This window comes from Nerophis ophidion, linkage group LG15 (assembly GCF_033978795.1).
Source record: "Nerophis ophidion isolate RoL-2023_Sa linkage group LG15, RoL_Noph_v1.0, whole genome shotgun sequence".
NCBI classification, from domain to species: domain Eukaryota; kingdom Metazoa; phylum Chordata; class Actinopteri; order Syngnathiformes; family Syngnathidae; genus Nerophis; species Nerophis ophidion.
In genome coordinates, this window is record NC_084625.1 from 37,996,536 (window position 1) to 38,013,662 (window position 17,127).

Consider the following 17,127-nt stretch of genomic DNA (forward strand, 5'->3'; position numbering starts at 1 on the left):
AAAATAGAGGCAGCTCACTGGTAAATGCTGCAATTTGAGCTATTTTTAGAACAAGCCAGCGGGCAACTCATCTGGTCCTTACAGGCTACCTGGTGCCCGCGGGCACCGCGTTGGTGACCCCTGTCTTATGTTATATGTATATATTGGTCACAAATAAGTTTCAAATTGATAAAATATAATTATTTGTCGGTCCTTTTATCTGGCCCTGTATTGCCTTGTTATCGGATCGAAACCCACATCTACAGTATTGCCACCCCCAATGAGCAATTTTATAGCAAAATAAAAACTTCCGGTTATTGAAAACGGCATTTCATTTCGTGTGTATGCCATCAAACATTAGGTACATTACACATGCATTCAAACAGGTCACGTGATTGCAACTCCGTAACTCGGACTAGATGTGCCTGAACAAAGTAAATATTGGCTCTTACTTTGTAAGGAAAATTACGCATTTCCGGTATTCGTCTGGCTCCAGTTGCTAGCTAAATAAATATGCCTCTGCTTTTTCATCACCAGATTGCGAATTTTAATGACACGTAAAGAGAAGAGAAGGAAAAAAAATAAGGAACATGGCGCCAATTCTAAGAATATTAGTGGCAATTTGGTGCGCTTTGGCTGGTTTGTTGGCGCTGTGGTGCCTTTTGTGACCGTGTTTACACGCAGCTAGCCCTCCTGGGGGCTAATGGAAGCTTGCAAGATGGAGCTTGGAACAATGTTGTACAACAATTTAAAAGAAGTTACATGGAGCACCACGTCCTTGCCGTTAGATCAACTTGTCAGCGCTTATCGTTTGCCACAAATCGTCAAGCTGGACAACGGTCAGTCACTTTTCCACTCTTCAAAAGTGTTGCAGCTAACTTGTGTGTGTGTGGCTAGCTGCTAGCCTAGAAGTGACGTGCTCATGAAGTTATAATGTCTGATTGTATTTGGCGTTTGTGATCAATTTAATGTATGCATCAACTCACTCATAGCACACATCCCTGCTAATAATGATGCATTTATATTGTGCAACACGTTAAAAAGGGTGTGCAAATGACATGTCTTAGCTACTGCTTTGGAATGTGAATGACAACCAAATATGCTCACATTTGGTTATCCACATCAAATTAAACTAAAATGTATCTTCTTTGGCCTATGTTAAACATGCATAATTCAGAGCAACATTACAAGTCTAAAAATATCTGAGTAAGTAAATAGTGATAATAAATTACACATAAATACATCCATCTAGTGATGGGTTGATGGGGCTTCATGTATCGTTTCGACACATTGCAAAACTGTATTGATACTGTGTCAATACTGTGTCACTAAATACTGACATCTGCTGGACATTAAAAATCCCTACAGGCAACCTATGGACCGACTCATCTGACACTGATTTTATGACCTAGTACAGTGGTTCTCAACCTTTTTTCCGTGATGTACCCCCTGTGGAAATTTTTGTAATTCAAGTACCCCCTAATCAGAGCAAAGCATTTTTGGTTGAAAAAAAAGAGATAAAGAAGTAAAATACACCACTATGTCATCAGTTTCTGATTTATTAAATTGTGTAACAGTGCAAAATATTGCTCATTTGTAGTGGTCTTTCTTGAACGTTTTGGAATTTTTTTTTTTTAAATTAACTAAAGATTTGTTGAAGAATAAACAAGTGATTCAATTATAAATAACAATTTCTACACATAGAAGTAATCATCAACTTTAAGTGCCCTCTTTGTGGATTGTAATAGAGATCCATCTGGATTCATGAACTTAATTCTAGACATTTCTTTACAAAAAAAAAAATCTTTAACATTGATATTTGTTTGAACATGTCCACAAAAAAAATCAAGCTGTCAACACTAAATATTGCATTGATGGATTTTTTTTCACAGTTTATGAACTTACATTCACTTTTTGTGGAAGTATTATTCAATAAATATATTTATAAAGGATTTTTGAATTGCTGCTATTTTTAGAATACTTAAAAAAAATCTCACGTACCTCTTGGCATACCTTCAAGTACCCCCAGGGGTACGCGTACACCCATTTGAGAACCACTGACCTAGTATATACAATAATACAAACCAAATCATTGTATTTCATTTAGGATTATTTCATATCTTCATTTAAATAGAAATATACTTTTATCATTTTTAGATACAGTCAATAAATAATGTCAACATGATTGATTAAATGATTGATTAAACTTTTATTAGTAGATTGCACAGTTCAGTACATATTCCGTACAATTGACCACTAAATGGTATGCACATGTATCATAACATGAAAATCTAAGAGAACGTGTTGTGAATGAGGATACTTGTGGACTGGGTTTTTTAATATTTTTATTTTATACATGCGCTCTGAATACACACTGTTGATTAAATGAAACTTTTATTTGTAGATTGCACAGTAAAGTACATGTTCCGTACAATTGACCATAAAAATGTTAACACCCGAATACGCTTTTCAACGTGTTTAAATCGGGGTCCACGTTAATCAATTCACGGTAAAAAGGTAATGGGTTCGAGCTGGATTTTAACAAGTGCCCTAAGGAACTCAGCATGAACACCTACAGTCCTCCACTCTACCAACAGAGTTATCGAAGAGATTGTTTCTCACCACTTTTTAATGTCACCAATAGGATGTTTGTGTGGGTGGGACAATGCTAGAAACTTTGAGAGAACAGGATGCAACGACAAGGAAATGAACACAAATACCTTTTTTTCCGATATATGATCAAAATATTCCCACACGGTGGAAATGATCTCCAACGACGACAAATGACTAACGACAGAAGTGCGGCGATTCTGTTGGCAGCAGCATCTCGTTTACAGATGCGTTTCCTTATAAACACAGTTTGGCGCGCAGGTGCCAGTGCGACACAGTTCGCGTATCGGTCACGTAACTTAAACAGCTCATGGTCGGTCATGTGACTTTCTAAGAGCGGTACGTGCACCGACACAGGGTTTCGTTCTATGAGCTCGACGCATGCGGTTGCCAAACCCATCACTACATCCATCCATCCATTTCCTACCGCTTGTCCCTTTAAGGGTCGCGGGGGGTGCTGGAGCCTATCTCAGCTGCATACAGGTGGAAGGCGGGGACAAGTCGCCACCTCATTGCAGGGCCAACACAGATAAACAGACAACATTCACACACCAGGGCCAATTTAGTGTTGCCAAGCTTCTTCTTCTTCTTCTTTTGCTTAATGGTGGTCGGCAAGCAACCTTCTGGTGTGCATTACTGACACCTTCTGAAGTGGAGTGTGGACCGAGGTAGATCCCTACTCTATATTCTTTTATTCAACCCATCCATCCATCCATCCATCCATCCATCCATCCATCCATTTTCTACCGCTTGTCCCGTTTGAGGTCGCTGGAGCCTTTCTCAGCTGCATTCAGATGGAAGGCAGGGTACACCCTGGACAAGTCGCCACCTCATCGCAGGGCCAACACAGATAGACAGACAACATTCACACTCACATTCACACACTGGGGCCAATTTAGTGTTGCCAATCAACCTATCCACAGGTGCATGTTTTTGGTGGTGAGAGGAAGCCGGATTACCTGGAGGGGAGCCACACATGTATTTCCTACATTGATTGATTGATTGATTGAAACTTTTATTAGTAGATTGCACAGTACAGTACATATTCCGTACAATTAACCACTAAAATGGTAACACCCTAAGTCGGGGTCCATGTAAAGCCATACAATTCATGTATCAATTCACCAATACAATGTATTACAACATGTCCAACCTACACTTTCTCTCCAATGGCAATAGTCACACACCCCTGTATTTTGTTTCCCTATCAATTTCAGTGAACTATTTGGATATGTATGTCCTAATCTCATTCTCGTAATAATGTCTTCTTACTTCATATTTCTATTGCCTCCGCTCAATACACCTACTCTCCTCTGGACTTTGTAATACTCATTAACTTTTATTTCCTTATTCCAACTATCCTGCCACTTTTTATTGTGTTCTATCTTAATTATGTTCTTCACTTCTTCTTTGGTTAATCTCCATGTTCACTTCTGTTTTAGGTTTTGCGTATCTATTTGCTAACTAGTTGCCCACAACTCCTGCATGAGCAGGAACCCAGAGAAATGTTACCGCACCTCCCGCTTTATCTATTCTGCAGATTGCCTGAACTATTTCATAAACTAAATCTTGTCTTGTTTCTGATGCTATGTTTTTTATGCAAATCAATGCACTGCTGGAGTCCCAGCACCTCCAAAACCCTCAAATCTAGACTCCAAAAATCCCAGAACAAGCTAGTCAGGTTACTTCTAGATCCCCACCCCAGACCACACCTCACTCCTACCCACTTCTCCAAAGTGGACTGGCTCAGGGTGGAGGACAGAGTAAAACAACTTGCACTGAGCCTAGTATATAAAATCCAATACACCTCCCTGATACTGAAGTACATGTCAAACTACTTCCTTAATGACCGCCATAACCATAACACCAGGGGGAGCTTCACGTTAAACACAGATTCCGATCTAACAATGGTCTTAACTCATTCTCTTTCTATGCCAGATCAATGTGGAATTCACTTTCAACAGGTGTAAAAGAAAGTGCATCTCTATCCTCCTTCAAAACTGCACTAAAAGAACATCTCCAGGCAACTTGAACCCTAAACTAGCACGCTCCCCCCTCCACATCCCACCTCCCCGGATTGTAAATAATCAAATGTAAATATTCAAATGTATATACTTGTTCTTATGCTTTTTAATCTCTCTATGTCCACTACTTGCTGTACGAATCCCACAAAGTCAGACCAACACGGTTTCAATGTCCATTTCTCAGATGATGTGATTGTTGATGACTGAAGTGCTGATATTAACCAAACCTACCCCCGCCCCCCCCCCCCCCGCCCCCCCTGAATTGTAAATAATGTAAATAATTCAATGTATATACTCTGATGATTAACTTGTGTGATGACTGTATTATACTGATAGTATATATTTATACCATGAATTGATTAACATGGACCCCAACTTAAACAACGGGGGACGGCGTAGCGCAGTGGGCGAGTGGCCGTGCGCGACCCGAGGGTCCCTGGCTCAATCCCCACCTAGTACCAACCTTGTCACGTCCGTTGTGTCCTGAGCAAGGCACTTCACCCTTGCTCCTTATGGGTGCTGGTTAGCGCCTTCAATGGCAGCTCCCTCCATCAGTGTGTGAATGGGTAAATGTGGAAGTAGTGTCAAAAGCGCTTTGAGTACCTTGAAGGTAGAAAAGTACAACCTATTAAAAACTTATTCTGGTGTTACCACTACTTGAACGGAATATGTACTGTCCTGTGCAATCTACTAATAAAAGTTTCAATCAATCAATTAATCAATCCGAGCACAGGACTGCATTTCTTGCTTTATTTTCCTCTATCCAATTAACTGCCCTGCGATGAAGTGGCGACTTGTCCAGGGTGTGCGCTGCCTTCCGCCCGATTGTAACTGAGATAGGAACCAGCGCCCCCCGCGACCCCAAAGGGAATAAGCGGTAGAAAAAGGATGGATGCCATATAAATTGCGACCAATTCCCTCGTAAAAACAGATAACTTCTTACTGATTCTTTTATTTAATACTATGTTACTTTGTGGGATAACTGCTGAAGCTCCTACTGTATTACTAATAGTTTTTGATGAATCTGTAAATACCATGATGTCAAAAAACGTTTCCTAAATCAATTTTTATATTTGGAAACTATTTACATTTCTATTCTTTAATAATTGCATATTTACCTTTGGGTTGCCATACATCCACGGTGGTATTGCATGGATTGCCAATCAACCTATCCCAAGGTGCATGTTTTTGGAAGTGGGAGGGAACCCACGCAGTCTCGGGGGAGAATATGCAAACCCCACACAGAACGCCACCGTGCTACCCTTATGTCCTTATCATATTAAACTAAATTTTATCTTGTTTGGACTGTGTCAAACATGCATATTAGCAAAGCAACATTTAGAGCAACATTACACAATGTAACATGTCTAAAAATATCTGAGCAAGTAAATAGTGATAAGAAATCACACATAAAAACAGTAATACAAAAATAATTACACACAAGTATAAGAAGCAGAAATGTAAGATGTCACTTGTTTTAAGGCTGCAAAATTAAAAAGTTTATTCCCTTTCAGACATGTATATAACATTATGTATATTATTTAGGATATATTGGTATATTATGAGAAATAGTGGTAAATTGTGATAGGAAGTACTGGTATATTATTTGAGGAAATACTGGTATATTATATATGTAAATACTGATATACTATTTAAGGATATATTGGTATATTATGAGAAATACTGTTATAGTGTTTGAGGAAATACTGGTATATTGTTTGTTTTGGTCATGGTGTCTGATGTCACATGATTTGATTGTGCTGTATATCAGTCATAATGTGTCTCACCATGCGGTGGAGAAGAATTGTTTGGGGAAACAATGGTGTAAATAATGATTATTGTTTCCGTTTCAGGCCAGCTGGTGGAAGGCCTCAGAGAAAACGACTACCTCTTGATTCATTCCTGTCGTCAGTGGACAACCATCACAGCTCACAGTTTGGAGGAAGGACACTACGTGATTGGACCCAAAATAGAAATCCCTGTTCACTATGAGGGTAAGTACCGTAGTTACTGTAATACTGTAAATATTTTCTGATGTATGTTTAGGAATGGGTACCGAATCCAGTAATTTTTTGGGCACCGACCAAAACCCGCCGGTCCTACCAGGCACCACCGATTCATGTAAAATCCAACGGTGCCATGTTTCGGTACCTAGTGACATCATGCCCGGTTGCCGACTCAGCTGGCTTGTACACTCTTACCCCAGCAGCACTGAGAGCAGACTCCACCAAAAAACCTGTAGGTCAGGTTGCAATTTTCAATGCCAACAAAGAAATTGATTAAAAAAAACACTCCAGCGTAAGTAAAGTAAGGCTCTTTTTTTTTTTTTTTTTAAAGAAAAAATGTGCTAGCTTGATACTATTATACAATGGCTTTGCTATTGACATGCTTCTGCCTATCATTTTTACATGACAATTTAAAACCTCCAAATTTATCACAATCAGAATCAGAAATACTGATAAACAAATTTGGAGGTTTTAAAATTCTAAAAACTACAACTAAGATGCACGTTAACGTCAAACAGCTGGTGCGTAATAAGTACAATACTTACATTATTGACTAGGGATGTAATAATATCAAAATTTCACAAGACGATAATGTCACTCTAATAAGGCCATAGTATGATATTGCGGTATTGCCCACCCCCCACCCCACTCGTTGAAAATTGCCATAGTGGGTAAAATTAAGTGGCAGAAATGTTTAGGATGAACACACTTACCGCATTTTTTGGGACCATTGGGCGCACCGGATTATAAGGCGCACTGCTGATGAGCGGGTTTATTCAGGTCTTTTATATGAAAGGTGCACTAAATTGTGAGGCGCATAAAGGGGTCATGTTATGATATTTTTTTTTTCACCAGAAATCTTCCGTGTGACTCATAAAACATCTATTGATGGTTATTTGGTCAACATGTTGCAACGATTGTGTTTTACAGAGCATCTTAAAATAGCTTTCTGACGTCTCTTCAGGAAGCGTTGTTTTGTGGGCGGTCTTATTTACATGATTCCACTCCGACAGCATCTTCTCAACGTCAATCTTTTTTGTACTGATAATTTTTAGCGCTTTCGTAGAGAGTCTACTAACGGATATGAGGTTGAACTGTCCGCTAATTTATATTAAAAATTGCAATAGCGGAGGATGAATGCCACACAATAAGAGGACAGAGAAAAACAAGGAGCTTATTGACTAATGAGGACTTCAGATTTTTGGCGAAAGCATCCCACAACGCATTGCAGGCAGTTCACGATAGCTTTACACATAATATTTCTTAACTATTCTGTGGAAAATAACATTGCCCCGGCTGTGATCCAGTGGAAAAATACTGTGAGTAATTTGATAAGAAGTCCCTTTGTCTATAAAAGGAGATAGCATCTGAAATTAGATGTAAGGATCCGTACCAGTAACCACATCAACAAGTCTGAATGGAGCAGAGACCAAGACATCTTCCCTGATGTTTCATACCTAGACTTTGTGAACTACTGTACTTAATTTTTCACCCCAGCCCATTTAACCACTAGAAAACTTTCAAAACTATAAGATTCTAGAAAAATATGACCACTTTGTTTGTGGATGGGTTTGTGATAGGGGTGTAACGGTACATGTATTTGTATTGAACCGTTTCGGTACTGGGGTTTTGTTTCGGTTCGGAGGTGTATCGAACGAGTTCGTTAGCTAAAATCTTAACAAGCTGCTCTGCTTTCTGCCTCTGTCTGATATTTGGATCGGATCGGCCGCCGATATTTGCCAAAAAATGCGTATCGGCAAGGCATGGGAAAATGCCGATCCAGATCAAGTTTTTAAAAAAACTCCGGTCCGTGTTTTCCAACACACCGATTTAAATAACACATTCCACTCTTCTGTTGCTCCCTAAACTCCGTTCCGCATTTTCAAGAACACCTTTAAAACATCCACAGGTCTGCGTTTTAACCGTTCAGACGGCCGTGCCAATTAAAAGTTACGGTAAAAATGTCAGCTGTGTGGGATTATTTTATCTTATAAAACAAAAAAGATGAAGAGGTGGAGTGCAAAACATGCCACAGTAAAGTCAAGCGTGGTGGTAAAGTTGTAAGACATTTTAATGACTCTTGCGAGTGAGAGGCTTTTTAGCAGTCACCATAGATGAACACAGGAGCAGGCTGACACCTGAGCATCTTGAAGTGCTCGTCTTTGTTAGAAAGAATCTCCCCATTATGCTTGGACTTCAATTGTTTGCCCCCCCCTGACTGAGGCAAACAATTGAAGGGAGTGTGTAGATATAGATATATATATATTCTTTTAAGTTTACACTTGTTCAAGAGCAAGTATTGATGCTGAGTTATAGACATTTTATCCCACTCGGGTTGTTTGTGTGTTTTGCTTTTTTTTAACAATGTTTACAGCGTTATTTGAACTTTATACTATTCACTTTTTTACTGTTTAATGATGCCATTTCTGTTTGTCATGTATAATTTTTGATATTTTGTGTTTATCTTTGAATACCAACTATTGTGTATTATTCAAACTCACCTAATTCAGCTGGCTAGTTGTTATCAAGAGTACTAAAATCCTTTTCAGCATGAATCTGACAACTAAGTAGGCTAAATAACTTTAAACTTTAACACATGCTCGGATAGGCCAGTAACGGTATCGGATCGGAAGTGCAAAAACAATATCAGTATCAGATCGGAAGTGCAAAAAACTGGATCGGGCCATCCCTAGTCTGAGCACCCATCATTGTCCCGCCCACACAACCATTTGATTGGTTACATACAAAGCCAATCAGCAGTGCGTATTCAGAGCGATGTAGTCAATGCTTCAGCGTCGAGCAGATATGTGTTTAGCAGCGGACAGTGTACTCTCCCCAAATTATACTAAACACTTCCAAGTCACAACTACTACTAGCATCACTATGAGCTTGTTGACCTTCTAGTAACTTAAACTGCAGCTCAGTATACTCTCTTTTTTTCAGTCGCTTCCCTCAGTCCAGAATTACGCGTCGTAATGCGATAAAAGCAAGTAATATTTCTTTCACTTGTATTGTGGCAACACAAAAGCAATACATTGTGGGAAGGGTAGAACAATTCGAAGCCCTCTATATGGCATCATCATGGACTACCATGACGGACCTGCGTACACTTTCGGGACATATGCAGATCCTAAATACACATCAGCTTGAACCAATAAGTAAGAAAAGTTGATTTTGCATAACATTGCAAAACAAAACCCCTAGATAGTATGTCTCCTAATAGGTTACATTTCGGGGTCCTTATATACTCATTTTAGCAACACCTTTATATTGAAGCACAAGACGTCTGACCACGGTAGCCGTAATGCACCGACAATCCATCAAGTAGTGCGGCTGTGTAGCTTACCAAAGTCGTACTAAAAAAGTACGAGATATGTTTGAGCGCTGTGTTTAATTTTCTGTATTCTCATTGAAACATTAAAGTTTTAAGCTGGCTTGCTAGCGTAATTTATTGAACAAGCGTCAGCCTGCAGTCCACACGTACTGTATCTCTCAGAGTCGTGTATAGAGTATGGTCAACTATACCACAAGCGCTAAAGACAGCCCGGAAGCAAGCAATTGCTGTTGTTTTGTTTTCCTGACAAAATAAACAAAAATATTACATCTAATAATTGTTCTAAACACTCTCCAGCTCCTTAACCTTTAATTAAAAATGCATTTATTTAAGTATGATTTTGCAGCCTAATGTGACGCACTTTGTTGCTACATTCCATGCAGTGTTGTGTGATCAGCAGTCTCCCTAATACACACCCGACAGCGCAATAAATGTAAAAAAAATAGACAGAATGCCCCCAAAATAACTAAATACCCTCATTTTGCACCAGGTCATTGAATTTCAATCATTTTGATTCAGTAAATCAAGTGTTGAATTGTTCTTGACAGCCAACATTATGTAATATTTTAACTGATCTTTTGTTTGTAACACGGTCACGTGTATTTTTTTTTAGGTATTTCCCCATATTTCTTCACAAGAACTAAAATATTGTAATGGATGATCAGTAGAATGAATTTTGGTCCAAATCCAAACCATATTTAAAAAAAATAAATACTTTTTTACGTATTGTTTGCCACTTTATGTTGTATATTTTTTATTAGATTTCCAGATAATTTTCTCATTTATCATTACACCCATAATCATGCTTTTCTTTTTACTCTTTCAACGTGTACTCTATTTGTATTTCTGTTTGACTTTCTCTTCTACTCTTACCGAATTGAATTATTTTAGTTTTACTGCCTCACAATACGAAGGTCCTGCAGTCCTGGGTTCAAATCCAGGCTCGGGATCTTTCTGTGTGGAGTTTGCATGTTCTCCCCGTGAATGCGTGGGTTCCCTCCGGGTACTCCGGCTTCCTCCCACTTCCAAAGACATGGACCTGGGGATAGGTTGATTGGCAACACTAAATTGCCCTAGTGTGTGAATGTGAGTATGAATGTTGTCTGTCTATCTGTGTTGGCCCTGCGATGAGCTGGCGACTTGTCCAGGGTGTACCCCGCCTTCCGCCCGATTGTAGCTGAGATAGGCGCCAGCGCCCCCCGCGACCCCTAAGGGGAATAAGCGGTAGAAAATGGATGGATGGATGAGATTCAAAGATAGTCTGTTTTTGTCAAACCATCTCTTAAATTAATTAAGTTCTTCCGCTATTATTCACATGAATTTCTGTGTGTTTTCTCATGAATAAAACGCAGACTCTGTGTCCTGTATTTACCTCGCCCAAGACATTATAATTAGTGGCTCTCCAATGTTGTCCGTGAAGCTTCACTCTCCATATTTGTCTTCTTTCCGAGTTGTGGGGAAAGCAGTGTAAAAGCTTTCTGCAATTCAATGCACAACGGGGCATTTTTACACGTTGAAAAACTAACGAGGAAGTGCCGCAAGCACAAAGCATCAGCTTAAAGTTGGTAGCAGTCATGGCACCCTGTAGTGAGATCATCTGAAATCGGGTTAGCCATATTCTTTATACACAACTCTGGTGTTCCTTATGTGTGACTGCCATCCGCTGGTCACATCTTTTGTTACACAGTGTACCAAATGAAATTGCTTTGAGGCCGGTAAGCACATCCGGAATTAATCCGTACATTAGACACACCAGGTTATAAATTCACTTTTGAGTTTCGAGGAAATAAAAGGATTTTAAGTGCACTTATAGTCCGAAAAATATGATTAAAATATAATGATCAAATGTTTTAATCATATTTATTACTACAAACATCTTTTTTTAAGTGCATATTATTGTGTGGGAAAATGCACTGTTTAAAGCAAATATTAAACAAAAAACCTTACGGTTGAAAACTGGTAATGTAAACATCCAGTGCAACAAATGTGAAACAAACAATAATGTTCAGCTTAGTGTCTTTCACCTTTTACTCTCTGAGAAGCAGTGTCCTCTGTAGTGGACTATTTTTATATAGTAGTTGGGAAATTGCTGTTTTTCAGAAAACTTAACTGACCATTTAACATCCATCCATCCATTTCCTACCGCTTACACCCTGAACAAGTCGTCAACTCATTGCAGGGCCAACCCAGATAGACAGACAACATTCACACTCACATTCACATATTGGGCCAATTTAGTGTTGCCAATCAACCTAACCCCAGGTGCATGTCTTTGGAGGTGGGAGGAAGCCGGAGTCCCCGGAGGGAACTCAACACAGAAAAATCCCGAGACCGGGATTGAACTCAGGACTACTCAGGACCTTCGTAACATTAAATAATGTAAATACTTCACAAATTGATGTTTAGCCTTACTAACTATAAATATATTTTCGTGGTGATGATTCATCAAGTGTATCGTCTCATATTACTCGTATTCCCCGCAGTGTGCATTGTCCGCGCTTAAACTAGGCGCTTGCCCTCTGCGTGGTGCACCGTGACCCTGTGCCGGCTTGGAAATGGTTAAGTACGCATACTTTATTACCTCCGCCAAAGGGGTTGTATTCTCACCAGAGTTTGTTTAGACGAAGTACCATATCGATTCCTAAGTACTGGGAATTGTTACAATATTGGTTTGAATGTGAACATTATCCATCCCAATATACAGTATGTTGCAATTTCTTGGAGTAACAATTTACATATATTATTTGGAATGAATTACAATCGAAACATTTCAAAACAGGTTAGAGGTTTCAAAAGCTCCTTATTTGGCTGCTGAAGTATACACTAACGCAGGGGTCCGCAACCCAAAATGTTGAAAGAGCCATATTGGACCAAAAATACAAAAACAGATCCGTTTGGAGCCGCAAAAAAATAAAAGCCATATTATATACAAATAGTGTGTCATGAGATATAAATTGAATTAAGAGGACTTAAAGGAAACTAGGGCTTCACGGTGGCAGAGGGGTTAGTGCGTCTGCCTCACAATACGAAGGTCCTGGAGTCCTGGGTTCAAATCCAGGCTCGGGATCTTTCTGTGTGGAGTTTGCATGTTCTCTCCCTGAATGCGTGGGTTCCCTCCGGGTACTCCGGCTTCCTCCCACTTCCAAAGACATGCACCTGGGGATAGGTTGATTGGCAACACTAAATGGTCCCTAGTGTGTGAATGTGAGTGTGAATGTTGTCTGTCTATCTGTGTTGGCCCTGCAATGAGGTGGCGACTTGTCCAGGGTGTACCCCGCCTTCCGCCCGATTGTAGCTGAGATAGGCGCCAGCGCCCCCCGCGACCCCAAAAGGGAATAAGCGGTAGAAAATGGATGGATGGATAAAGGAAACTAAATGAGCTCAAATATAGCTACAAATGAGGCATAATTGTGCAATATGTACATACAGCTAGCCTAAACAGAATGTTAGCATCGATTAGCTTGCAGTCATGCAGTGACCAAATGTCTGATTAGCACTCCACACAAGTCAATTACATCAACAAAAATGACCTTTGTGCATTCATGCACAACGTTAAAAGTTTGGTGGGCAAAATGAGACGGAAAAATAAGTGGCATAACACACATCTTAGGAAGTCGGAGAAAGTTACAAACTACGGTGAGTTCAAGGACCGCCAAAATTAGTAGGAAAAAACGGCGCTTGCCAAATACTCGAATCAGTGAAGCATGTTTAATGTAAACGGTGTGCTTTATAACAATTAGGGAGGTTTGTGTCATGTTTGTCCTCCTACAGAATTCATATTTACACACAAAAGAATATATTTTCCCCTCATTTTTTTTCCATTTTTCATACTTTTTTGTTAACGCTCCAGAGAGCCACTAGGACGGCGCTAAAGAGCCGCATGCGGCTCTAGAGCCGCGGTTTGCCGAGCCCCGCACTAATGTAATGTATGGTTTTCAAACCTGTATGTTTATTGTAGTCGCTCTGTGTAGTTGTTGTATTATTCTCTCTGTATACCGGTGGTTCTCCTTTTTTTTTTTATCAAGTGCCATCTCAGAAAAAACTTGTCTCTCCAAGTACCACCATAATGACCAACATTAAAATACAGTAGCATTGTAGGCCTAAGTATTCATTAAAACAAGGCAAAGCCTTTATTTAACTAGTATATTTAACATTTTTGGCCGCTGTAACATTACACACAGTTTGAACCATAACACTGTTTGGAACATAAAACACTATACTTTAATCAAGTTTCATTCTTTGGTGTACCACTAGATGAAGCCCGCGTACCACAGTTTAAGAATCATTGCTCTAGACTATTTTTAATCTTCTTGATAATTTCCTTTTTCTAGTAGGTTTCTGTGTTGTAACACAGTTATAGTTACTTCTGTTAAAGTGTACCAAGTACTTGATCTTCTGTTGTTTAAGTACTTTACATTCAAGCTAGCTTCGAGGTTGGTATTGCGTCTTGTCTCCTGCTATCCCTTATTCTTCGTCCTCCAGGGGTAATGATAAATGTGAGAAATGTAGTCTATTTAGAACCTTGAGGCTAGAATTAATAACTTACAAGCAACTCCATGTTGTGGATAGAAATACTATAGCTGTGCTAGCTAGCCACACCAAGGCGGACAGCAGTAAAATCAGCCATCAACTATAAAAACTGCAGTCCACTAATTTACTTGGTCGGTGAAGTCAACTGATCACAGCAGCTTCAACACTGATTAGACAGCAAGATTATTGCACAGGTGTAATGTCTAAGGTAAAAAAAAGTACACGGCAGTACCTAAGTCTGGTCTTTGTAGAGGAAAGTACAAGCAGTATCTGCTGTGACCACCATTTGCCTCACAAAGTGCAACTGGGATGTGCTGATTGATTTGCCACCTGCATCACAGCAAATAAACTGCAATTTATTTTTATCTTAAGTACCAATATTAAAGGCCTACTAAAACCCACTACTACCCACCACGCAGTCTGATAGTTTATATATCAATGATGAAATATTAACATTGCAACACATGCCAATACGGCCTTTTTAGTTTACTAAATTGCAATTTTAAATTTCCCAGGAGTTTCGTCTTGTAAACGTCGTTTAAAGATGATGTGTACGCAAAACGTCACAGGTTTTTAGGAAGTGTGAGCGCTACACACACACAGCTAAAAGTCGTCTGCTTTAACCGCATAATTACACAGTATTTTGGAGATCTGTGTTACTGAATCTTTTGCAATTTGTTCAATTAATATTGGAGAAGTCAAAGTAGAAAGATGGAGTTGGGAAGCTTTAGCCTTTAGCCACACAAACACACGGTGACTCCTTGTTTAAAATTCCTGGAGGTGAAACTTTACTATGGATCAGAGCGGTCAAGCGAACATGAATCATGACGGAATTTCAACCAGCAGGTTTCGGTGAGAAAATTGTGGTTAAAAAGTCGCTTCTTACCGGAGAAAAGCTGAGCTTGTGCCGTCCATAGCTGCCGTCGACTTCGTGACACATTGGCGTCAAGACACCCGGGGACACACCCCTCCGACTATCAGGTACTGTTAAACTCACTAAAACACTAGCAACACAATAGAAAGATAAGGGATTTCCCAGACTTATCCTAGTAAATGTATCTAAAAACATCAGAATCCGTCCCAAAGCAATCGCGTTTTTTTTTTAACTTTTTTATTTTATTTTTTTTCTAGTCCGTCACTATCAATATCCTCAAACACAAATCTTTCATCCTCGCTCAAATTAATGGGGAAATTGTCGTTTTCTCGGCCCGAATATCACTTTTTGTTGAAGGCTCCCATCAAAACTAATGTGAATATGTGAGGACCCATCTGCGACTTCCGGTAGAGGCAGGGCTTTTCTCTAAGCACCGAAAGTTGTTAACTTTATCGTGAATGTTCTCTACTAAATCCTTTCAGCAAAAATATGGCAATATCACGAAATGATCAAGTATGACACAGAATGGACCTGCTATCCCAGTTTAAATAAGAAAATCTAATTTCAGTAGGCCTTTAAGAATCATTATTATGTACAATTATCACTAGAGGACAAGGCTAAACACAGAGAAAGAGAATAAGGAAGGATATAATAATATTGTGTTGATATTGTTACATGGTCAATCGCATGAATACATCGAAAAAATTACAGTTAATACATGTGATTGGCATCGGTATTGGTGTCTGCCAATCTCACTCTTGGATGATCGTATCGGAATTACTTGTTATACATTTCAGGTTTTTTTATTGTTCATTGTCAGCAATATTCTGTCTTTTTCCTGCTGCAGGTCAGTTTAAGCTGCTGGAGCAGGATCGAGACGTTAAGGAGCCGATACAATACTTCAACAGTGTGGAGGAGGTGGCCAAAGCCTTCCCTGAGAGGGTTTATGTCATGGAAGAAATCACTTTTAATGTTAAGGTATGGATAATGTTTTATAGACTAAAGTTGTGAAAATAATGCTGTATATCAGTGTTGCTTGTGTAAGGAATGAAAACAAGCACGTTTCATCCTTTGAAGCATGAAGTAGTTCTTGATGGACTGCGAACTCCTACTTAGCTGGAACTGGTCACACTAGTCAAGCCAGTAAAAAAGCAGTTGATTGTAGAAGCAGAATATTTCCTTGTGCTCAAGGTGACGCTGACCTCTGTGACCAGCACAGCATTTTCATTGAGTGAATTTGAGTGTGAATGTTGTCTGTCTGTCTGTCTGTCTGTGTTGGCCCTGTGATGAGGTGGCGACTTGTCCAGGGTGTATCCCGTCTTCAGCCCGAATGCAGCTGAGATAGGCTCCAGCACCCCCCGCGACCCCGAACGGTACAAGCGGTAGAAAATGGATGGATGGATTATAGTAGTTGCACAAACTTTTGCGTTAGAAGAGGTGGTGTCGTATCTCCCAATTAAAACACTGTCCTTTCAACCATTCCTAAAAGACTCTGCAATTTAGCCTCCATCAAATAACATGAGTTAGAAACATTCTGGTCAGAGAAGGTGACCAGAATGCCATTTATGCCATTTGTTTCCAACGGAATGGAATACTAATGTGTAAACAGCAATCGTTCTGCCACACAATACCTTGATGCTAACGAGGGGAAATCACACTTTGATTGTCGTTCGCTTTGACAGTAGGAATGTTTGTTTTGTACTGACAAATTACCCTATTGTACTGACAAATTTTTTTGTCAGTACAATAGGGCGAATCCATCCTTGCCCT

The 17,127-nt window shown here is 39.6% G+C and overlaps 1 protein-coding gene across 1 annotated transcript in view; it reads left to right on the forward strand.

Moving 5' to 3' along the window:
- The first annotated feature begins 453 nt into the window (after positions 1-453).
- garem (GRB2 associated, regulator of MAPK1) overlaps positions 454-17,127 on the forward strand; it is a 36,539-nt gene continuing 19,865 nt past the window's right edge. The window contains exons 1-3 of the mRNA XM_061922133.1: positions 454-818; positions 6,467-6,607; positions 16,205-16,335. Of these exons, the coding sequence (XP_061778117.1) occupies positions 683-818; positions 6,467-6,607; positions 16,205-16,335 (408 nt within the window). The 5' untranslated portion in view covers positions 454-682. The remainder of the gene's footprint in view (positions 819-6,466; positions 6,608-16,204; positions 16,336-17,127) is intronic.